The following is a 24,592-nucleotide window of genomic DNA, read 5'->3' on the forward strand; positions in this document are numbered from 1 at the left end:
TCATCCAACCAGTTGCCTATTTATCCATCTACTAATGCATCTATCCACCTACCTGCCCAGTTGCCAATCCATCTGCCCACATATCCTTCCATTAACCACCATCTTCCCACCTGTTTACCTGCCCATCTGCCATTACAGTCAGCCAGGCTACATGGGTAGGTGGATGAGTAACGGGTGCATGGGATGTTGGATTTGGTTGGGAGATGCAGGTGCAGATAGACAGGTGGGAAGGTGGGTGGATGGTACAGATGAATGGGTGGTGGAGAGGTGGGAGGATGGGTGCCTCAGTAGGTGGGGAAGTGGATGGTTGGATGGGGTGGAGGATGAATGGATGGGGTCATGAATAGGTGTCTGAGTTCACCAATGAAGAGGTGGGCAGTTGACACAGCCATCCACACAGATAGCCTTCTGTTAGATTGAACTATGTGAAATTGATGTTCTGTAGGTAAAAATGATTGAAAGTCTGGGCGCAGTGGCTCACGCCTATAATCCCAGCACTTTGGAAAACCAGTGTGGGAAGATTACTTGAGCCCAGTAGTGTAAGACCAGCCTGGGCCATATAGGGAGACCCTGACTCTACAAAAAAAAAAAGAAAAAGAAAACTTAGCAGGGCATGGTGGCATGTGCTTGTGGTTCTAACTACTTAGGAGGCTGGGGTAGGAGGATAGTTTGAGCCCAGGAGATCAAGGCTACAGTGAGCCATGATGACACCACTACACTCCAGTCTAGGCAACAGAGTGAGACCGTTTCAAAAACAAAACAAAATTAAATATTGGCAATCTTATACTCATTATCTGCTGGCCCACTTATCCATCTTCACTTGCCCGTCAATCCCCATAACCAAATCCCTGACAATTACATTTGCTGATCAATTCTATCTCCAGCCAGCCAGCCGCTTCGTTGGCCACTTCCCATCAACACATTCACCCAACTGTGCAGTCAGTTCTCATCAACCCATCAGTCCATCCACTCACCCACCTGTCTTCCCCCAACCCATCTGCCTGTCTTCCCACCCACCCTTCCATTGACCCACCCACCTACTTATCAGCCCACTTACTCACCATTCTCTACATCAATTCAAATATTCATGTCCCCACATTCACCTCCACATCTATCCTCTCTTTGTTCCTTTCCCTTCCTTCCTTCCCTCCCAGGCTCCGTCCATGCATTCAGTCACTCCCTCACCCATCATCCATCTTCCGAGGCCTCCCGTCTACTAGGTCCTGGGCTGAGATCCAGGGAGAGAGAACAGTTTGACTGGGTCCCTGATGTGAGATCACTCATTGCCTTGGGAAATGGGTCTGGTCCGATAGACATGGACACAGACTGAGACTATGTGGTGTGATTTTAGAGAGGGTCCCACCGGGGCCTGTGAGAGCCCAGAGCACGAGCAACTCACTGCCTTGGAGGACAGGGAATGCCTCAGGGAGAAGGGAACTTTGGTGCTAGGTCTTGTAGGATGAAGAGGAGTCCAGGAGGAAGAGAAGGTGGGGAGACGTCATGAAGGTAGGGAAACATTTTGTGCAAAGGCTGGGAGGCAGGAGAGAGGCTGAAGTGTTCAGCAAGAGACAAGCAGCTTGGTTCAGGTGGCTTTGTGAGTGGTGATGGAAGTAGCTGGGGCGTGACTGCCAGGCGCAGGGCTGGGGCTTCCTCCTGAGGGCAGTGGGGAGCCACGGGAGAGTTCCGAACATGAAAGGGAGAGCCACTGAAATACCCCACAGGAAAAAAGAGGGCAAATAGGGTACCATGTGTACTGCTTGGGTGATATGTGCACCAAAATCTCACAAATCACTACTAAACAGCTTACTCATGTAACCAAACACCACCGGTTTCCCAATAACCTATGGAAATAAAATAAATAAATACATAAATGTAAAGAAATACCCCGCGGGCCAGGCACGGCAGCTCACACCTATAATCCCAGCACTTTGGGAGGCCGAGGCGGGTGGATCACTTAAGGTTAGGAGTTCGAGACCAGCCTGTTCAACATGGCGAAACCCCGTCTCTACTAAAAACACACAAATTAGCCGGGAGTGGTGGCATGAGCCTGTAATCCCAGCTACTCAGGAGGCTGAGGCAGGAGAATCGCGTGAACTTGCAGTGAGCCGAGGTGGAGCTTGCAGTAAGCCGAGATCACACCACTGCACTCCAGCCTGGGCGACAGAGTGAGAATCTGTCTCAAAAACAAAAAACAAAAAACAAAAAACCCAGTGGGGACCGTGCCGGGAAGAGGCCAGGAGACCCCAGGAAGAGGCTGGGGCAATGGACCAGGTGGGAAACAATAAGGCCCCTAAAGGGAAGGTGGCTTGGGTGAGTCACAGAGCCAATGAGTGAAGAAGGCAGAAGGACATCCTCCCCTCCTCACTCCCTGATGGCCCCTGTCCGTTCCCCCAACCCCAGGGAGGTGGTGGAGGAAGAGAAGAAGAAGAAAAAGAAAGATGACGATGACCTAGGCATCCCCCCGGAGATCTGGGAGCTCCTGAAAGGGGCAAAGAAGAGCGAGTACGAGAAAATCGCCTTCCAGTATGGCATCACCGACCTCCGGGGCATGCTGAAGCGGCTGAAAAAGGCTAAGGTCGAGGTCAAGAAGAGTGCAGGTCAGCCCTGGTCTGGGGGGAGCTGGGCCTTGCACACAGGGACCCCTAGCCTCGTGGGTATCTGATGATTGGACCCTGGACCTATGTTTTCAAGGTCCCAATGAGGTAGGAGGCAAGACCCAACTCTAGTGGTGGGCCTCGGACGCTGGACCAAATTGAGGACTAGCTAAAACAGGGACAGGGTGGAAGCAGCTTTCCATAAGACATGCCCACCAGTGTGCCATGTCGGTTTACCGTGGCCATGGCAACGGCCAGGAGTTACTGCTCCTTTCCTTGGTAACGACCAGACCACCCAAAGGTTACCATCCTTTTCCTAGCAATTTCCATATAACCCTCTCCTGAATCTATAAGTAATTAAAAGTGGGTATCAATCTGACTTCAGGTCTGCCCTGAGCCGTTGCTCTCTGTCTCTGGGGTAGCCTTGTTCTGCAGGAGCAGTCAGGGGGCTGTAACACTGCCACTTCAATAAAACTGTTTTCAGGCCGGGCACGGTGGCTCATGCCTGTAATCCCAGCACTTTGGGAGGCCGAGGAGGGCAGATCACCTGAGGTCCGGAGTTCGAGACCAGCCTGGCCAACATGGTGAAACACCGTCTCTACTAAAAATACAAAAATCAGCCGGGCATGGTGGCGCATGCCTGTAATCCCAGCAACTTGGGAGGCGGAGGCAGGAGAATCGCTTAAACCGGGGAGGCAGAGGTTGCAGTGAGCTGAGATTACACCGTGGCACTCCAGTCTGGGGAACAGAGTGAGACTCTGTCTAAATAAATAAATAAATAAATAAATAAATAATCTGTTTTCTTCTACCTACCACTGGCTTGCCCTTGACTTCTTTCCTGGGTGAAGCCAAGAACCGTTGCAGGCTAAGTCCCAGTTTGGGGTCCCCTGCCCTGCATCACCACCAGAGGAGTTCTCAAGGATCTCTAAGTTCATAGGAGGCCTCCTGACTTCCTCACTTTGACTTTGGAGAGCCCGTGGCCTGGGGAGGGAGATGTGGAGCCTCAGGGGATGACCAGGGGAGTGAGGACCATGTGCCTCCATCCCCTCTGTATGCCTCAATCTCCAGCATTCACAAAGAAGCTGGATCCAGCCTACCAAGTGGACAGAGGCAACAAGATCAAGTTGATGGTAGAGATCAGCGACCCAGACCTGCCCCTCAAGTGGTTCAAGAACGGCCAGGAGATCAAACCAAGCAGCAAGTATGTGCGGGTGGGGGGGCGGTCCCTGTACCGGGGAGATCCCAGTCCAGAGAGAATGCCCAGAGACAAAGCCCATCACTCTTAACTAGAAAGGGCACACTCACCTCTATATGAAAAGTACAGGCCGGGCGCAGTGGCTCATGCCTGTAATCCCAGCACTTTGGGAGGCTGAGGTGGGCAGATCACCTGAGGTCAGGAGTTCGAGATCAGCCTGGCTAACATGGTGAAACCCCGTTTCTACTAAAAATACAAAAGGCCGGGCGCGGTGGCTCAAGCCTGTAATCCCAGCACTTTGGGAGGCCGAGGCGGGCGGATCACAAGGTCAGGAGATCGAGACCACAGTGAAACCCCGTCTCTACTAAAAATACAAAAAATTAGCCGGGTGCGGTGGCGGGCGCCTGTAGTCCTAGCTACTCAGGAGGCTGAGGCAGGAGAATGGCGTGAACCCAGGAGGCGGAGCTTGCAGTGAGCCGAGATCGCGCCACTGCACTCCAGCCTGGGCAACAGCGTGAGACTCCGTCTCAAAAAAAATAAATAAATAAAAATACAAAAAATTAGCCGGGTGTGGTGGCACATGTCTGTAGCACCTATAATCCCAGCTACTTGGGAGGCTGAGTCAGGAAAGTTGCTTGAACCCGGGAGGCGGAGGTTGCAGTGAGCTGAGATCATGCCATTGCACTCCAGCTTGGGCAATAAGAACGAAACTCTGTCTCAAAAAAAAAAAAAAAAAGAAAAAGTATACATAGATGAGGCCAGGTGTGGTGGCTCACACCTGTAATCCCAGCACTCTGGGAAGCCGAGGTGGGAGGACTGCTTGAGTCCAGGAGTGGAGTTCAAGACCAGCCTGGCCAACATAACGAAACCACATATCTTCAAAAAATATACAAAATTAGCGAGGCACAGTGACACACGTCTGTAGTCCAGGCTGCTCGAGGGGCTAAGGCAGGAGGACTGCCCAAGCTTGGGAGGCTGAGGCTGCAGTGAGCTATGATGGCACCACTGCACTGTACTCCAGCCTGGGCAACAAAGTGAGACCCTGTCAAAAAAAAAAAAAAAAAAAGAAAAGAAAAAGAAAATTTAACAACAGTGTTTCTGCTCTCCAAATGGGCAAAACCTTGCGAAATTCTAAAACCCAGTGCTGGAGAAGAATAACACAAATGTTGCTAGTGGGAATGTAATTTGGCGAGTCTCCCTAAGGGTAATGTATTAAAAAGTCTTCAGGTTGGCCGGGCGCGGTGGCTCAAGCCTGTAATCCCAGCACTTTGGGAGGCCGAGACGGGCGGATCACGAGGTCAGGAGATCGAGACCATCCTGGTTAACACGGTGAAACCCCGTCTCTACTAAAAAATACAAAAAACTAGCCGGCCGAGGTGGTGGACGCCTGTAGTCCCAGCTACTCGGGAGGCGGAGGCAGGAGAATGGCGTGAACCCGGGAGGCGGAGCTTGCAGTGAGCTGAGATCCGGCCACTGCACTCCAGCCTGGGTGACAGCGCGAGACTCCGTCTCAAAAAAAAAAAAAAAAAAAAAAAGTCTTCAGGTTGTGCAATCCTAGGTAGGTATTGTGAGGAGTTATCATGACTGTGCATATTTAGCCACAAGGATGTTTGCTGAGGCATTTGCTATCATAGCAAAGAATGGAAAACAACGAAAATGTAGTTTCATACTAAGACACTCTGCAGTCACTCAAACAAATATTTATAATAGCTGAATGCAGTGATTCACATGTATAATTCCAGCAATTTGGGAGGCTGAGGCGGGCGGATGGCTTGAGCCCAGGAGTTCGAGATCAGGCTGGGCGACATGGTGAAACTCCATTTCTACTAAAAATACAAAAATTAGCCGGGCATGGTGGCAGGCACCTGTGGTCCCAGCTACTTGGAAGGCTGAGGCAGGAGGATCACTTGAACCCAGGAGGCAGAGGTTGCAGTGAGCTGAGATCTCGCCACTGCACTCCAGCCTGGGTGACAGAGTGAGACCCTGTTTCAACAACAACAACAACAAACACATCACAAGACAACCTTTTTAAAATTAATTAATTAATTAATTTTGTTGCGAGACGGAGTTTCGCTCTTGTTGCCCAGGCTGGAGTGTAATGGCAAGATCTCAGTTCACTGCAACCTTTGCCTCCCGGGTTCAAGAGATTCTCCTGCCTCAGCCTCCCAAGTAGCTTGGGATGACAGGAGTGCCCCAACACATCTGACTGATTTTTTTGGGTGTATTTTTGGTAGAGATGAGGTTTTACCATGTTGCCCAGGCTGGTCTTGAACTCTTCAAGCAATCTGCCCACTTCAGACTCTGAAAAATGTTAGAATTACAGGTGTGAGCCACCACGACCGGTCCCGCCATACTTATTCAAATAATAGGAACTGCTAGCCTGGACAACATAGTGAGATACCATCTCTACAAAAAAATTAAAAAATTAGAAGATACCAAGAAAAGAGAAAAAAAAAATTTGCTGGGTATGGTGGTATGTACCTGTGATCCCAGGTACTCAGGGGCTGAGGTGGGAGGATCGCTCGGACCCAGGAAGTCTAGGTTGCAGTGAGCTCTGATCGCACCACTGCACTCTAGCCTGGGTGACAGAGTGAGACCCTGTCTCAAAAATAAATACAAATAAATGAATAATTGAAACTGGGCTCTCAATCCCTTTCCACACAATTTGGGTCTAAGAGAGAGAGACTTGCCTTGACAACAGGTGAGCAGAGTTACCAGGGCTAGGTGGATGCTACATGCCCTGGTTTGAGGTGAGACTTTTGCATCAGGTACGTGTTTGAGAACGTTGGTAAGAAGCGAATCCTCACCATCAACAAGTGCACGTTGGCGGATGACGCTGCCTATGAAGTAGCCGTGAAGGATGAGAAGTGTTTCACTGAGCTCTTCGTCAAAGGTGAGGCTGGATTCAGGCCTGAGCCTGGAGAGGGACTGGAACTCTGGAGGGGGTCCTGAAATGACTGACCTCCTGTCCCCCTGCCCCACAGAACCTCCAGTCCTGATTATCACACCTCTCGAGGACCAGCAGGTGTTTGTGGGTGACCGGGTGGAAATGGCAGTGGAGGTGTCAGAAGAGGGTGCCCAGGTGATGTGGTAAGTGACCCTTGATCCTTGATCTCCATACAGGTGCACATAGCTTCTTTGCCTCTGCCCTGATCTTTATGGGACCTCTTGCGACTTCTCTTGGAGATTTCTGACCTTTACTCAGTAGTCACCCCCAGGAGATCTCAGCTTTTCTCTATAAATCCTTACCTTCACCTAAAATTGTTTCTAGAATTTCTGACCTCTACCCATCCTATCCTCTTCAGCATCCTTTTCCTGATCTCCACTGTTCCATTAAATATTGATTCATCTGACCAATCATCTGTCCCTTGGTCCATCTATCCATGTATCCACTCATCCACCTACTCTATCCATCCATCCATCCATCTGTCCATCCATCCATCCATTTACTTAACCATTCATCCACTCATCCATCCATGCATCCATCCACTCATCCATCCATCTACGCACTTAACCATCCAACCATCTACTTAACCATCCATCCATCCACTTAACCATCCGTCCATTCATCCATCCATCCACCCACTTATCCATCCATCCATCCATCTACCCACTTAACCATCCAACCATCTACTTAACCATCCATCCATCCATCCATCTATCCACTTAACCATCCATCCACTCATCCATCCATCCATCCATCCATCCATCCATCCATCCATCCACCCACCCACCCACTTAACCATCCATCTACTTCACCATCCATCCATCCATCCATCCATCCACTTAACCATCCATCCACTCATCCATCCATCCATCCACTCATCTATCCATCCATCCATCTACCCACTTAACCATCCATCCATCTACTTAACCATCCATCCATCCATCCATCCATCCATCCATCCATCCATCCATCCACCCATCCATCCATCCATCCCATTGACCCATTCATCTATCTACTCATTCATATATCCACTCTTCCATTTATGTTGCCATCTAGTCATCCATTGACCTATCAATCCAGAGATCTATCCATCCACTCACTCACTCACTCACCTGCATACTTACCCACCATCTACCCATCCATTCATCCATCTATGTACCTATTCACCAACCCAACCAATATTTATCAGGCACCTGTTGTGTGGTGGTACTCTTCTACATATCAGGTATATAATGGGGAGAAAAAAATGTCAACATGGTACCTACCTTCACAGCATTTATAATCTGCTAATTTGGTGATAGTGGTGGTGGTGGTGGTGGTGTGTGTGTGTGCGTGTGTGTGCTTAGGAGACAGAGATAGGCATTAGTCAAGTCGTCACATACATACATATAAAAGTTCCATTTTGAGACTGGTTTGAAAGGAGCAGTAATGGATTCTGTAACAGCTTCCCAGGAGGAAGGGACTCAGGAGGTCAGGGAAGGCTTCCTGGAGGAGATGACAATTGAGCTGAGATCTGAATGATGCGGAGATATAAGTGAAGAGAGAAGGGGAGAGTGCCCTGGACAGGGAAAACCACTGGCAGAGGCCTCAATATGTGATGTTTCTCTGAGACCCTAGGACTTCCTCTGTGCTGACCTCTGCCTGTGACATCTTTTTGGGTCCCCTGACTTCCAGCCAATACCTTGAGGCCATTAACTGTGTGTGGCCTGTGACCTCCTCCTCTCTCTCCACGCTGCCCTTTTTTTTTTTTTTTTTTTTTTTTTTTTTTTTTTTTTTTTTGTTGAGACAAAGTCTTACTCTGTCACCCAGGCTGGAGTGCAATGGTGTGATCTTGGCTCACTGTAACCTCCACCTCCCGGGTTCAAGCAGTTCTCCTGCCTTAGCCTCCTGAATAGCTGGGATTACAGGCACCCGCCACTATACCTGCCTAATTTTGTGTGTTTTTTTATTAGAGATGGGGTTTCACCATGTTGGCCAGGCTGGTCTCGAACTCCTGACCTCAGGTGATCCACCCACCTCTGCCTCCCAAAGTGCTGGGATTACAGGCTTGAGCCACTGTGCCTGGCCCTCTCACTCCCCTTCACCTGACCTGTGACCCTTCCACCACTCAGGATGCCTCTACCACCCTGTATGTCTCCTCTCTCTGGGGACCTGCCTTCTGACCCCTCTGCGTGGGCCCCCGACTGACTCTCCAAGACCCAGTCCGAGGCTGTGCTGTCTCCTCACATCCCGCTCCGTGTCTCATTCCACCTAGGATGAAAGATGGTGTGGAACTGACTCGGGAGGATTCCTTCAAGGCCCGGTACCGCTTCAAGAAGGACGGGAAGCGCCACATCCTCATCTACTCAGATGTGACCCAGGAGGACGGGGGTCATTATCAGGTCATGACCAATGGCGGCCAGTGTGAGGCCGAGCTGATTGTGGAAGGTACGGGGCCTCCAGGTGGGGCAGGGGCTGTACTGCGCATGCTTCTCCCCACAGCTTGAGGTTGCTGAGGCCCCCGGTCTGGAAGTTGTTCCTGACTCCTCTCTTTCCCACACACCCTGTGTTCAGCCCACCAGGGAGATCTGGTGGCTCCAACTTCAAAGTCAATTTGAATCCAGCCAAGCTTGGTGGCTCACGCCTGTAATCCCAGGACTTTGGGAGGCCGAGGCGGGTGGGTCACTTGAGCTTAGGAGTTCGAGACCAGCCTGGCCAACGTGGTGAAACTCCACCTCTACTAAAAATACAAAAAAATTATATTTTTATAATTTATTGAGCGTGGCAGCGTGCACCTGTAGTCCCAGCTACTTGGGAGGCTGAGGCAGGAGAATTGCTTGAACCTAGGAGGCGGAGGTTGCAATGAGCCGAGATTGTGCCACTGCACTCCAGCCTGGGCAACAGAGCAAGACTGTCAAAAAAAAAAAAAAAAAAAGAAAAGAAAAGAAAAAGCTGGGCGGGGTGGCTCACACCTGTAATCCCAGCATTTTGGGAGACCAAGGTGGGTGGATCACTTGAGGTCGGGAGTTAGAGACCAGCCTGGCCAACGTGGTGAAACCCCATCTCTATTAAAAATACAAAAATTAGCCGGGCGTTGTGGCGTGTGCTTGTAATCCCAGCTACTCAGGAGGCTGAGGCGGGAGTATCACTTGAACCTGGGAGGTGGAGGTTGCAGTGAGCCAAGATCACGCCATTGCACTCCAGCCTGGGTGACAAGAGTGAAACTCCGTCTCAAAAAATATATAAATAAAATAAAATAAATAAAAACCTCAACGTGCTGGGATTACAGGTGTGAACCACTGTGCCTGGCCACCTCAGGGCCTTTGCACGCTCCGGTCCCTATGCCGGGGAGGCTTTTCTTCATCCTCTGGTGGATTCCTCCCTGCCTCCCTCAGGCCTCCTTGCTCCCTCTTCTGTTTCTTTCTCCACCGCCTCCCCCTAGCATGGGAGCTTCCCAAGGCCAGTGGGTTGTTTCTGGGTTGTCCGTGGCTGGTATCCCCAGTGCCTAGACCAGCGCCTGGCACGCAGTGGGTGCTCACAAGTGTCTGTGCACCAACTGGAGTAGTGACAGCTCCCTGTCTTTCTCTCCCTGACCAGAGAAACAGCTGGAGGTCCTGCAGGACATCGCGGACCTGACGGTGAAGGCCGCAGAACAGGCTGTGTTCAAGTGTGAGGTGTCTGATGAGAAAGTGACGGGCAAATGGTATAAGAATGGGATCGAGGTGCGGCCCAGCAAGAGGATCACCATTTCCCATGTAGGCAGGTGAGGTGTGGGCTGCAGAAGTGGCTGGGGGCAGGGTGTGTGTAGCAGTTAGCTTTAGTTGAATAACAAGCTGTCCCCCACTTTTTTTTTTAATTGAGATGGAGTTTCTCTCTTGTTGCCCAGGCTAGAGTGCAATGGCACGATCTCAGCTCACTGCAACCTCCGCCTCCTGGGTTCAAGGGATTCTCCTGCCTCAGCCTCCAAGTAGCTGGGATGCACCACCACACCTGGCTAATTTTTTTGTATTTGGTAGAGACGGGGTTTCACCATGTTAGTCAGGTGGGTCTCGAAGTCCTGACCTCAAGTGATCCACCCACCTCAGCCTCTCAAAGTGCTGGGATTACAGGTGTGAGTCACTACGCCTGGACTTTTTCTTTTCTTTTTTCCTTTCTTTTCTCTTTTCTTTTTTTTTTTTTTTTTTTTTGAGACAGAGTCTTGCACGGCAACCTCCAACTCCAAGGTTCAAACGATTCTCCTGCTTCAGCCTCCTGACTAGCTGACACTACAGGTGCACACTACCATGCTAATTTTTGCATTTTTAGTCAAGACGGGGTTTTGCCATGTTGGCCAGTCTGGTCTCTAACTCTTGACTTCAGCTGATCCACTCACCTCGGCCTCCCAAAGTGCTGGGATTACAAGTGTGAGCCACCACTCCTGTCCCGTCTCCAAACTTAGAGGTTTAAAAGGATGAGGATTGGGCTCGTTGCAGTGACTCATACCTACAATCTTGGCACTTCGGGAGGCCAAGGCAGGAGGATTTCTTGAGCCCAGGAGTTCGAGACCAGTCTAGGCAACGTAGTGAAACCCTCTCTCTAAATAAATAAATAAATTAGGATTCATTTCATCTTGAGTCTGCAGGTTGGCTGGGGGCTGGCTGATCCAGGATGGCCTCATTCTTACCTCTGTGGTGGCAGGACCTGGGCCCTGCTGACTTTGCGTGGGTGCTGTCAGGACCTCAGCTGGGACAGTTGGGCACCCAGCACGCTGCTCCCTGTGGCACCTCCTCCTCCTCCAGTGAGCTCAGCCTAGCACGTTCATGTGGCAGAGGCAGAGGTCCTGAGAGAGCATGGAAGCAAACAAGACCTTTGTGGCCCAGGCTGGAAACTGGTCCAATGCCACTTCCGCCATAGTCTGTTGGGCAAGGAAAGTCCCAGGTCAGCTCTGAGTCAAGGGCTGGGAAGCAGACTCCACCACCTGATGGGGATGCTGCAAGGCCGCATTGCAAGGGCATGGACACGGGCAGAGAAAGGTCTCTGGCCATATCTGCTAACAGTCCACATGGGCGCCAGCTCAGAAAACAAGAAGCTGGAATTCAACAGGTCGCACGTGGACACCTAAGACAAACACCTGGTTACCTGCAGAATGCGTGATAATCTCCATGACGCCCGGAGAGCATCGTGCTGTCCAGGTCTTCCTGGCAATAGCTCTTAGTGGGATGTAGGCGTTCCCTGTGTTCTGTGTAGGGAACCATGCTGGCTGGTGGTCTCAATAATGATGATAATGGCCAGGCGCAGTGGCTCACACCTATAATCCTAGTACTTTGGGAGGCCGAGTACTTTGGGAGGCGGATCACTTGAGGTCAGGAGTTTGAGACCAGCCTGGCCAACATGGTGAAACCCCCATCTCTACGAAAAACACAAAAATTAGCTGGGTGTTGTGTTACACGCCCATAGTCCCAGCTACTCGAACTCCTGGGCTCAAGCAATTCTTGATCCTCAGCCTCCCAAAGTGCTGGGATGTGAGCCACTGCACCTTTTTCGATGCTTTACAACAACCTTCATGTAGATTGGTATCGTTACCCCTATTTTATAGATGAAGAAACAGAGGCACAGAGAGGTTAAGTAACTTGCCCAGGCCGGGCGCGGTGGCTCAAGCCTGTAATCCCAGCACTCTGGGAGGCCGAGGCGGGCGGATCACGAGGTCAGGAGATCGAGACCATCCTGGCTAACACGGTGAAACCCCGTCTCTACTAAAAAAATACAAAAAACTAGCCGGGCGAGGTGGCGGGCGCCTGTAGTCCCAGCTATTCGGGAGGCTGAGGCAGGAGAATGGCGTAAACCCGGGAGGCGGAGCTTGCAGTGAGCTGAGATCCGGCCACTGCACTCCAGCCCGGGCGACAGAGCGAGACTCCGTCTCAAAAAAAAAAAAAAAAAAAAAAAAAAGTAACTTGCCCAAGGTCACACAGCTACCGATTTGAACATAGGCCGCAGCATTCCAAAGCCCTGGATAAGAATGCAGGCATGTGGCCGGGCGCGGTGGCTCAAGCCTGTAATCCCAGCACTTTGGGAGGCTGAGACGGGCGGATCACAAGGTCAGGAGATCGAGACCATCCTGGCTAACACGGCGAAACCCCGTCTCTACTAAAAAATACAAAAAACTAGCCGGGTGAGGCGGTGGGCGCCTGTAGTCCCAGCTACTCGGGAGGCTGAGGCAGGAGAATGGCCTGAACCCGGGAGGCGGAGCTTGCAGTGAGCTGAGATCCGGCCACTGCACTCCAGCCTGGGCGACAGAGCAAGACTCCGTCTCAAAAAAAAAAAAAAGAATGCAGGCATGTGAATTGCACTGAGGGAAGCTGATGAGACGGTGCAGTCCCATAGTGGTCCCCCATTGCAATCTGGCCCGAACCCTACCCTGCTCCCCCACCCCTTAGGTTCCACAAGCTGGTGATCGATGACGTCCGCCCAGAGGATGAGGGAGACTACACGTTCGTGCCTGACGGCTACGCCCTGTCGCTTTCGGCCAAGCTCAACTTCCTGGGTGAGGATGCCCCTTCCTCCTTCCCTGGGGGCTATAGGATCCACCTTCCCAGACCCAGGGCCCGGGATGTCTCCCTCCAGGATTAAGGTTCCCTGAGTGCGAATGAGGACGACAGCAAGCCTCTGTTCCGCTCATGGCTGGAGTCAGAAGATGGAGGGAGAGCACTGAACTCACCGCCGCCTGCCGCCTGGGAGGAGGGGTGGCTCCTGGGCCTGAACCTGTCCCCAGCACCCCAGTTCCCAGGGAGACTGCCAGACCCCATCACCTCTTCCTCTGGGCTGTGAAGGTGGGGTGAGGGGCCTGCTGGGTTTAGACCTAACCGTCCACTCTTCTTTGTCTTCCAGAAATCAAGGTGGAGTACGTTCCCAAGCAAGGTGAGCACCACGGGCTGCGCTGGGAGAGGGTCCGAGGGAGGAGGGGCGGGGCTGAGGGAGGAGGGGAATGGCCGAGGGAGGATAGGCGGGGCGAGGGCGGATGGGCAGGGCGCGGGAGGATGGGTGGGGCGAGGAAGGAGGGGCGGGTCTGAGGGGGAGGAGTGGGGCTGAGGGAGGAGGGGCATGGCCGAGGGAGGAGGGGCGGGGGGGTGCTGAGGGAGGGAGGAGGGGCGGGGAGCCCACAGACGGGGGTGGGGGTGGTCAGCCGAGAGAGGAGGGACTGGAGTCCAAGGGAGGAGGGCCTGGGGGCCTGGATCCCTGGGTCTGAGGGAGGAGGGGCTGGGGGCCTGGATCCCTGGGTATGAGGGAGGAGGGGCTGGGGGCCTAGACTGTAGGGTCTCAGGGAGGAGGGGTTGGGGGCCTGGACCCCTGGGACTCTCTCTGTTGGAACCCAACTTTTCCGAGATCCTCTCCTGCCGACTGGGAAGGCCCAGCGGCCCACCTCCAGGGTCCCCGTATCTCTTCTGTGCCACCAGAACCACCAAAAATCCACTTGGATTGCTCGGGGAAGACCTCAGAGAATGCGATTGTGGTTGTGGCTGGAAACAAGCTGAGGCTGGACGTGTCCATCACAGGGGAGCCCCCTCCCGTCGCCACTTGGCTGAAGGGAGATGAGGTGGGTCGGGGCCGCCCCTCTGTCCTGACTCCCTTTAGGCAAGTCTCTTTCCCCCTGAGCCTCAGTTTCATCCTCTATAAAATGAGGGTGATGATTCCTTCTTCACAGGGTTGTTTTGAAGATTGGAGATTATGTTTGCCCATCACAGGTGTGGGCCTAGTACACGGTGGACTTTCCATCCACTCATCTTTCAGTTAATTAATCAAACGATCGACCAGTTTAGCCTTCCAGCCATCCAGTAACTCATCCGCCCATCCAGCTGATGATTTTTTCATCAACTAATTGGTTAATTCACCCAGCCATCCACTCATCCAGTAAATAATCCGTTTGTCCATTTATCCATCAACCAATCCAGTTATCCATTCATCCAGAAACACATCTACCCACTTATCTATCTATCTATCTATCTATCTATCTATCTATCTATCTATGTATCTATCTATGTATCTATCTATGTATCTATGTATGTATGTATGTATCTATGTATCTATGTATCTATGTACATATGTAGGTATGTATCTATGTATGTATCTATCTATGTATGTACCTATCATCTATGTACCTATCTAATGTATCTATGTATGTATGTATCTATCTAATGTACCTATCTATCATCTATCTATCATCTATGTATCTATCATATGTATGTATGTATGTATGTATGTATGTATCTATCTATCTATCTATCTATCTATCTATCAAAAATCTATATTTTTGAGAGGGGGAATCTCACTCTGTTACCCAGGCTGGAGTGCAGTGGCATGGTCTTGGCTCACGGCAACCTCCACCTCCCAGGCTCAAGTAATCCTCCCGCCTCAGCCTCTTGAGTAGCTGGGACCACCATGCCTGGCTAATTTTTTGTATTTTTGTAGGGACAGGGTTTCGCCATGTTGCCCAGGCTGGTCTCGAACTCCTGAGCTCAAGCGATCCTTCCACTTTGGCCTCCCAAAGTGTTGGGATTATGGGCGTGAGCCAACATGCCCAGCCATATCTATATATTCCTATATCCATCCATCCAACAAATATTTTAACCTTGCATGTCCCAGGCCCTGGGACAGCTCGATTTTTCATTTCTCCACTGTGCTTCCATTCCCTCTTCTGTAAAATGGATAGACTTGGCTCAATATCCATTCATTCCCTCACTCAGCAAACATCCCCTAAAGTTTCCTTTGCACCAGGTGCTGAGGATGCAACCGTGAGTCGGATGCAGCTCCTGCCCTCCAAGAGCCTTCATTTTACTTAAAATTTATTTATTTTTAAATTTGAGACAGGGTCTCACTATGTTGCCCACGCTGGTCTTGAACTCCTGGGCTTGAGTGATACTCCTGCTTCAGCCTCCCAAAGTGGTGGGATTATGGGCATGAGCCACCTTGTCCCGCTCAGGAGCCTTCACTCTTGTGGAGACGCAAACACCTGCCCAAGCAGCCACGGTCCAGGGTGCTCTGGCTGAGATAAAGGGAGGTTCTAGAAGCTATGAGAACCCAGGGGCTGGAGCCAGCACTTCCAGCTGAGGGTATCCAGGAAGGTTTCCTGGAAGAGGTGTCTTCTGGGTGTGTCCTGAAGGATGAGTAAGAGCTTAGTGTTGCATGCACAGGGACCAGCCTTGCAAAATCTCTGGGACAAGGCAGTCTGGTTTTTTGGGTTTTTTTCTTTTTTATTTTTTTCCAGATGGAGTTTTGCTCTTGTTGCCCAGGCTGGAGTGCAGTGGTGTGATCTCGGTTCACCACAACCTCTGCCTCCTGGGTTTAAGCGATTCTCCTGCCTCAGCCTCCTGAGTAGCTGGGATTACAGGCATGCACCACCAGGCCCGGCTAATTTTGTACTTTTAGTAGAGACGGGGTTTCACCATGTTGGCCAGGCTGGTTGCAAACTCCCAACCTCAGTTGATCTACCCGCCTCGGCTTCCCAAAGTGCTGGGATTACAGGTGTGAGCCACCGCACCCGGCCCAGTCTGGTGTTTTTAACGAAGGACGGCATGTGGAGGAGGGCAGTGGAGCGAGTGAGGACTCTGTGTGTTGATGGGGAATCACGGGAGGATTCTGAGCAGGGGAGTGGCAGAGGCAGGCCTGGGTTTGCTTGGGGACACGATGGGGTGCAAGGCCATCTTGTGGCTGTGTCCAGGTATTCACGACCACCGAGGGCAGGGTCCGCATCGAGAAGCGGGCGGACTCCAGCAGCTTTGTGATTGAGAGCGCAGAGCGGACAGACGAGGGCCGCTATACCATCAAGGTCACCAACCCTGTCGGCGAGGATGTGGCTTCCATCTTCCTGCGGGTTGTAGGTGAGCAGAGAAAGCCGAGGTGGCCGGGCCAAGGGGTGACTCCCTGAGACCCCGAGGGGCCACCTGACTCTCCTGCCCCCCGCAGATGTCCCAGACCCCCCGGAGGCCGTGCGTATCACCTCGGTTGGAGAGGATTGGGCCATCCTTGTCTGGGAGCCACCTAAGTACGATGGGGGGAAGCCGGTCACCGGTGAGTGACTCTGTCTTCATGACCTCTGACTTTCCCTCCTTCTGCCTTCGTTTTTTTGTTTTGTTTTGTTTTGTTTTTGGTTTTTTTTTTTTTGAGACGGAGTCTCACTCTATCGCCCAGGTTGGAGTGCAGTGGCTCAATCTTGGTTCACTGCAACCTCTGCCTCCTGGGTACAAGCAATTCTCCTGCCTCAGCCTCCCAAGTAACTGGGATTACAGGTGCCCATCACCACGCCCGGCTAATTTTTGTATTTTTAGTAGAGATGGGGTTTTACCATGTTGGCCAGGCCAGTTTCGAACTCCTGACCTAAAGTGATCTGCCCACCTCAGGCTCCCAAAGTGCTGGGATTACAGGCGCCAGCCACGGCACCAGCCTCTGCTTTCTCCTTGACCTCCCAAAGCCCTTAGCATCCTCAGTGACCTGCCTCTGACCCCTGATTTTCCATTTTGCCGTCTCAATCCCTTTGCTCTTCCCTCTTCCTTTACTCGCTGGTGACCTGGGAATTCTCACTTTGACCAGTAGCCTGCGTTTTTCTATGGCTTCTGGCCCCCTGGTTCATGAGCTGTGACCCCCTCTTGATTCCTGACTCCAGGACTGGTGGCCTCTGAATGCTCTGTGGCCCCTGAGATCCACCTAAGATTCATGGCCTCAGACCGCCCTGGGTCATGCGATCCTCTGGATATGACCCTCACTCCCCCAGCTGACTTGTGCCCTGTGCCCTCCCGTTCCCTCTTCTCCTCTCTGCTTGGAGCCTCCAGGGTACCTCCTGGAGCGGAAGAAGAAGGGCTCTCAGCGCTGGATGAAGCTGAACTTTGAGGTCTTCACGGAGACCACCTATGAGTCCACCAAGATGATCGAGGGCATCCTGTATGAGATGCGTGTCTTTGCCGTCAATGCCATAGGGGTCTCCCAGCCCAGCATGAACACCAAGCCTTTCATGCCTATTGGTAATGTCCCCCCTCACTCTGATCCATCAACCCCGTCCACCTCTGGCCCATCTTTTGCCCGTCATCAGTCTCTGACCCTACACCCTGGCCTTCTGACCAATCATTCTACCTCTGACCCCTGCCCCTTCCTGCTGGCCCCTGACCCCTCATTCCCCCCATATCCTCTTTTTTCTGGATGCTTCCAGCACCCACGAGTGAACCCCTGCACCTGATAGTGGAGGATGTGACAGACACTACCACCACACTCAAGTGGAGGCCTCCGAACAGGATCGGGGCAGGCGGCATCGATGGGTACCTGGTGGAGTACTGCCTGGAAGGCTGTGAGTGATCCTGGCAGGCCTGGTGGGGGTGGTGGCTAGCACAGGTGGGTGTCCAGTCCAGGGAGCTGAAAATAGCACCGTGCAGGGAGGGAGGTGGGTGCAGGGAGGGAGGTGGGTGCAGGGAGGGAGGTGGGTGCAGGGAGGGAGGTGGGTGCAGTGGTCTGCTCGTGTTTTGTGTCTGTACTGTCATAAGTCCCCGGACGGGACCCCCAGTGACTAGTGTTTCTCTCCCTTCTTCCCTTCTACACCCATCCTCCAGACAGCAGTGACTTTCTGTCCATTCCATCTGCCCTTCCATCCCCCATTTATCTTTTTTCTTTTACCTCTATGACTTCTTCTTTCTTCTATTCATTTATCCATCTAACCAATCTTTCCTTCATCCATCTTAACATCCACCCATCCATCCATCTGTCCATCTATCTGTCCACCTGTCTGTATATCCATCCATCCATATTTCCATCCATCTGTCCATCCATCCATCCATCCATCCATCCATCCATCCATATTTCCACCCACCCACCCACCCACCCATATTTCCATCTATCTATGCATTCATCCATCCATTTATCCACCCATCCACCCACCCATCCATATTTCCATCTATCCATCCACCCATCCCTCCATTCATCCATCTGTCCACCTGTCCATCATCCATCCATCCATCCATCCATCCATCCATCTATCCATCCATCCATCCATCCATCCATCCATCCATCCATCCATCCATCCATATTTCCATCCATCTATCCATCCATATTTCCATCTACCAACCCACCCACCCATATTTCCATCTATCTATCCATCCATCCATCCATTTATCCGTCCATCCACCCACCCATCCATATTTCCATCCATCCATCCATCCATCCATCCATCCATCCATCCCTCCATTCGTCCATCTGTCCCCCGTCCATCATCCATCCATCCATCCATCCATCCATCCGTCTATCCATCCTTCTGTCCACCCATCCATCTGTCCATCCATCCATTCATCCATCCATCCAATCATCCATCCATCCATCCATAGTTCCTTCCTTCGTTTCTCTCTCTCTCTCTCTCTCTCTTTTTTTTTTTTTGAGATGGAGTCTTGCTCTGTCGCCCAGGCTAGAATTCAGTGGTGCGATCTCGGCTCAATGCAAGCTCCGCCTCCCAGGTTCACGGCATTCTCCTGCCTCAGCCTCCCAGGTAGCTGGGACTACAGGCACCTGCCACCACGCCTGGCTAATTTTGTGTGTGTGTGTGTGTGTGTGTGTGTATTTTTAGTAGAGACGGGGTTTCACTGTGTTAGCCAGGATGGTCTCGATCTCCTGACCTCGTGATCCACCCACCTCGGCCTCCCAAAGTGCTGGGATTACAGGTGTGAGCCGCGGCGCCCAACCTTCTCTCTCTTTTTTAATTTTTGAGACAGGATCTCACTCTGTCATCCAGGCTGGAGTGCAATGGCACAATTATAGCTCACTGCAGCCTCAATCTCCTGGACTCAAGTGATCTTCCCACCTCAGCTTCTCAAGTAGCTGAGACTGCAAGCATGTGCCACCACACCTCGCTAATTTTTTGATTTTTTGTAGACACAGGGTCTCACCATGTTGCCCAGGCTGGTCTCAAACTCTTGGGCTCAAGCCATCTGTCCACCTTAGTTTCCCAAAGTGCTGGGATTACAGGTGTGAGCCGCCGTGCCCGACCCCTTTTTCCCTTTTATTGCTCCCTTTTTCCCTTTCTCTCTGTCCTCTCTCCCTTCCTTCCCTCCTGCTTGGCATTCACTTGTCTACCCAGTCATCCATCCATCCATCCTTCTATCCATCTGAAAGTCGTTTGAATCATCCAACCATCCATTCAGGAGCATTTTTTTTTTTGAGACGGAGTCTCACTCTATTGCCCAGGCTGGACTGCAATTACACAATCTCACTGCAACCTCTGGCTCCTGGGTTCAAGTGATTCTCCTGCCTCAGCCTCCTGAGTAGCTGGGATTACATGCACCCACCACAATGCCCAGGTAGTTTTTGTATTTTTAGTAGAGATGGAGTTTCACCTTGCTGGCCAGGCTGGTCTCGAACCCTGACCTCGTCGTGATCCACCTGCCTCGGTCTCCCAAAGTGCTGAGATTACAGGCGTGAGCCACTGCACCCGGCCCAGTATCATTTTTTCATCCATCTCTTCACCACTATCTTTGTTTCTTTCCTTCTTTCTACCTATATAGCCATCCCACCATCTGTCCACCTAACTAGCCATTGTCTTTCTGCCTTTCCATTTGTCATCTGTACCTCCATACATCCACTCTCCATCCTCCACCAAACAAACATTCACTGAGCACTGACTTGTGTCCGGCCCAGCGCCATGGCTATGGAGATGTCTCAGACACAGCCATCTCTCTGGGAGAACAGACGAGATCACCTCGACACAATATCCCCGGCCTTAAAGTCAGACACATGGGGTTCCAACCCTGCCCCTCCACTGTCTAACTGTGTGTCCTTGGGTGAGTCTCTGAGCCTCAGTCTCTTCATCTAACCATGGCGAAGACAGTTCTCATCTTGACAGGGTACAGTGACGATGAACTTGAGAATGCATGGAAAGGAGGGATGGTTGAACCCTTATCAGCTTCCTCCCTCCTCCTCTCCTCCATGTTCTTTACCCCATTCCTCCCCGTCCGGCTGCTCCCACCCTGACGTTTCAGAAGCCAGCTTGTTAGAGTTCACTCTGTTGATTGCTGCTTTGAGCCAACAACCATGAGTTTCCCAGCCCACGGCCATAAACCCAAGACAGAAAGGCATGTAACAAAAAGCAGGCAATGTGAAGAGCTCTGACCGTGTCCTCAGCCCGCCCTCCCAGACACCCACCTGGCTGTGCCCTCAGACAGCGCCACGATCCCTGTTCCTCTGTGCCAGCCTCGCAGGAGAGCAGAGCTTGAGAGCGTGCTGGAGTCAGACAGGCTTGGGTTTAACATCCTAGTCCACGGAGCCTGACCTGTGTGTCCAGGCAGGTCTCGAACTCCTGGACTTGAGAGATCCTCCTGCCTTGGCTTCCCAAAGTGCTGGGATTACAGGCATGAGCCACTGCACCCGGGGAGAGTTTTGTTTGTTTTTTTGTTTTGTTTAGTTTTGTTTTTTTGTTTTTGACAGAGTCTCGCTCTGTTGCCCAGGCTGGAACGCAATGGGGTGATCTCGGCGCACTGCAACCTCTGCCTCCCAGGTTCAAGCGATTCTCCTGCCTCAGCCTCCCGAGTAGCTGGGATTACAGTTGCCTGTCACCTTGCCCGGCTAATTATTGTAGTTTTAGTAGAGACAGGGTCTTGCCATGTTGGCCAGGCTGGTCTCGAACTCCTGGACTCAAGTGATCTGCCCACCTCTGCCTCCCAAAGTGCTGGGATTACAAGCATGAGCCACCGCCTCCAGTTGAAAGTTCTTTAACCTCTCTGGTCCTCATCCTAACATGTTAGGGATGGTTTCTCACCCCTAACATGGGGATAGCACAGCGTTGAGGTAAGAATTAATGAACAATGCCTGTAATCCCAGCACTTTGGGAGGCCGAGGTGGGTGGATCACGAGGTCAGGTGATCCTGGCCAACATGGCGAAACCCCATCTCTACTAAAAATACAAAAATTAGCAGGGCATGGTGGTGCGCACTGTAATCCCGGCTACTCAGGAGGCTGAGGCAGGAGAATCACTTGAACCCAGGAGGCGGAGGTTGCAGTGAGTCAAGATCTCGCCATTGCACTCCAGCCTGGCGACAGGGTGAGACCCCGTCTAAAAAAAAAAAGAAGGCCGGGCGCGGTGGCTCAAGCCTGTAATCCCAGCACTTTGGGAGGCCGAGACGGGCGGATCACGAGGTCAGGAGATCGAGACCATCCTGGCTAACCCGGTGAAACCCCGTCTCTACTAAAAAATACAAAAAACTAGCCGGGCGAGGTGGCGGGCGCCTGTAGTCCCAGCTACTCGGGAGGCTGAGGCAGGAGAATGGCGTGAACCCGGGAGGCAGAGCTTGCAGTGAGCTGAGATCCGGCCACTGCACTCCAGCCTGGGCGGCAGAGTGAGATTCCGTCTCAAAAAAAAAAAAAAAAAAAAAAAAGAATTAATGAGCGAACAGATGTGCCACCCTTAGAACCTGGCCATAATGAATGCTTAACTAGCGCCAGCTGCTGCTGCTTCTGCTAGGAACTTGCCCAGTTCTCACTCGCTGCGTGGGGCCCAAATCCCGGGAGAAACGGGAGCGGAGGGTGGGAGGAGGGCATGAGATCCGCCAGCAGGGCCTCTCTCCCCAGCGGACGAATGGGTCTCTGCCAACACGGAGCCCGTGGAGCGCTGCGGCTTTACCGTCAAGAATCTCCCGACCGGAGCCAGAATCCTCTTCCGAGTCGTTGGGGTCAACATCGCGGGGCGCAGCGAGCCGGCCACCCTGGCCCAGCCGGTCACCATCAGGGAGATTGCGGGTGCGTGGCCCCTGACCCTGCGCTCCGAAAGACCAAGCTGGCGTCGTCCCGCCTGCCCTTTCCCTGTCGTCGACAGGACCTCCCCAGACAGTCTCATCGCCATTGGCCCCTGGAATGTGCCCCGGCCCCCCGCTGAGCCCCCTCCCTGTGTTTGCGCCCTCAGAGCCACCCAAGATCCGGCTCCCCCGCCACCTCCGCCAGACCTACATCCGCAAAGTGGGAGAGCAGCTCAACCTTGTCATCCCCTTCCAGGTCAGGGGAGCGGGGTCAGGGGCCCGGGGTCCGCTCCTGCCGCAAGCCCCCTTTGTGCGGGTGGAGCCCCGCTGACCCCGCCCCGCCCTCTCCCCGCAGGGAAAGCCCCGGCCCCAGGTGGTGTGGACCAAGGGCGGCGCCCCGGTGGACACCTCCCGCGTGCACGTGCGGACCAGCGACTTCGACACCGTGTTCTTCGTGCGCCAGGCGGCCCGCTCCGACTCCGGGGAGTACGAGCTGAGCGTGCAGATCGAGAACATGAAGGACACCGCCACCATCCACATCCGCGTCGTGGGTGCGCGCGCTGGGGAGGGCCCCTGGTGGTCGGGAGGGGCAGGGATGGGGAGCGATGCGGGAGGAGGTGAGTTGAGGTGTGGGAGAGGAGGTGAGAGATGAGGGGTGGGAGAGGAGGTGAGATGAGGGGTGGGAGAGCTGAGAGATGAGGGGTGGGAAAGGAGGTGGGAGATGAGGGGTGGGAGAGGAGGTGGGAGATGAGGGGTGGGAGAGGAGGTGAGATGAGGGGTGGGAGAGGTGAGAGATGGGGGAAAGGAGGTGGGAGATGAGGGGTGGGAGAGGAGGTGAGGAGATGAGTAGGGGAGGGGGAGAGGAGGTGAAGAGATGTGGAGGGGAGGGGGAGAGGAGGTGAAGAGATGAGGAGGGGGAGACTAGATAAGGAGCAAGGCAAATACCAGGGCTAGGAATGGAGGAGAGATGAAGATGGGGAACCCTTGAGAGAGAGATTGGGTGGAGAGAGGAAGTGGGGAGACATGGGGGTGAGGAGAGGAGGTGAGGAGGGATGAGGATGGCCCAGGATAAGAGGAACTGGAGAGATTGGGATGGGGGAAGCCGTAGGTAGGAATGGGAATGGGGCATAAGAGAGGTTAGAATCAGAAGAAGAGGGTAGGGGTGTGGAGAGGGGAGGGGAGGGGAGTGGCTGGACATCCCAAAACCCGGACTGACTTGTCACACTTCCCCACTTCCAGAAAAGGCTGGGCCCCCCATAAACGTGATGGTGAAGGAGGTGTGGGGCACGAACGCGCTGGTGGAGTGGCAGGCCCCCAAAGATGATGGGAACAGTGAGATCACGGGGTATTTCGTCCAGAAAGCAGACAAAAAGACCATGGTGAGAGAGCAGAGGGGGCGACGGGGAAGAGCCGGTGAGGTGGGCAGAGCAGGTGCAGATGTCCCCCTTTCACAGCTGGAAGGGCAGGGAGGGGCCCAGAGGCTGGAGGACCGGCTGGGGCCAGGAGGGAAGCCTTTTAGCTGAGACTCGGCACGTGATGGGTTTTCATTTTCTTTTTTCACTGAGGTAAACATCACATAACGGAATTAGCCATTCGCTGTTTTAAAGCGAACAATTCAGCAGCCCTTAAGACATTTGCAGGGTTGTGCAGCCACCGCCTCTACCCAGTCCATTATCATCCCCCAGAGGAAGCCCTGTATCCAATAGCGCCACCCCCTGGTCTCCCCTGGCCCCAGCCCCTGGCAGCCACCCATTTGCTTTCTGTCTCCCTGGATTTACCTACTCCGGACATTTCATACACATGGAATCCTAGCTATGTGACCTTGTGTCTGACTTTGTTAACTCAGCACAACATCTTCAAAGTTCATCCATGCTGCAGGGTGCAGGGTGTGTCCATGCGGCAATCCTGTTTTTAGAATTATTTTTTTTTGAAACAGGGTCTTACTCTGTCACCCAGGCTAGAGTGCAGTGGTGCAATCTCGGCTCACTGCCTTCTCTGCCTCCGAGCTCAGGTGATCCCCCCCCCCCCATCTTAGCCTCCCAAGTAGCTGGCACGTGCCACCATGCCCTGCTAATTTTTGTAGAAACGGGGTCTCACTACATTGTCCAGGCTGGTCTTGAACTCCTGGACCCAAGTCATCCTCCCACCT

At 52.7% G+C, this 24,592-nt stretch overlaps 1 protein-coding gene across 1 annotated transcript in view; it reads left to right on the plus strand.

The window, feature by feature from the left end:
- LOC139360423 (myosin binding protein C2) overlaps nt 1–24,592 on the plus strand; it is a 36,580-nt gene that overhangs the window by 5,657 nt on the left and 6,331 nt on the right. The window contains exons 8-24 of the mRNA XM_071087537.1: nt 2,401–2,597; nt 3,663–3,795; nt 6,558–6,682; nt 6,774–6,879; nt 8,991–9,163; nt 10,313–10,478; nt 13,129–13,235; nt 13,580–13,609; nt 14,146–14,285; nt 16,407–16,566; nt 16,652–16,756; nt 17,515–17,703; nt 17,889–18,023; nt 22,280–22,447; nt 22,611–22,699; nt 22,799–22,994; nt 23,683–23,822. Coding sequence (XP_070943638.1) covers nt 2,401–2,597; nt 3,663–3,795; nt 6,558–6,682; nt 6,774–6,879; nt 8,991–9,163; nt 10,313–10,478; nt 13,129–13,235; nt 13,580–13,609; nt 14,146–14,285; nt 16,407–16,566; nt 16,652–16,756; nt 17,515–17,703; nt 17,889–18,023; nt 22,280–22,447; nt 22,611–22,699; nt 22,799–22,994; nt 23,683–23,822 — 2,359 coding nt within the window. The remainder of the gene's footprint in view (nt 1–2,400; nt 2,598–3,662; nt 3,796–6,557; nt 6,683–6,773; nt 6,880–8,990; nt 9,164–10,312; nt 10,479–13,128; nt 13,236–13,579; nt 13,610–14,145; nt 14,286–16,406; nt 16,567–16,651; nt 16,757–17,514; nt 17,704–17,888; nt 18,024–22,279; nt 22,448–22,610; nt 22,700–22,798; nt 22,995–23,682; nt 23,823–24,592) is intronic.

The sequence above is a fragment of the Macaca nemestrina genome, chromosome 20 (genome assembly GCF_043159975.1).
Source record: "Macaca nemestrina isolate mMacNem1 chromosome 20, mMacNem.hap1, whole genome shotgun sequence".
NCBI lineage: Eukaryota > Metazoa > Chordata > Mammalia > Primates > Cercopithecidae > Macaca > Macaca nemestrina.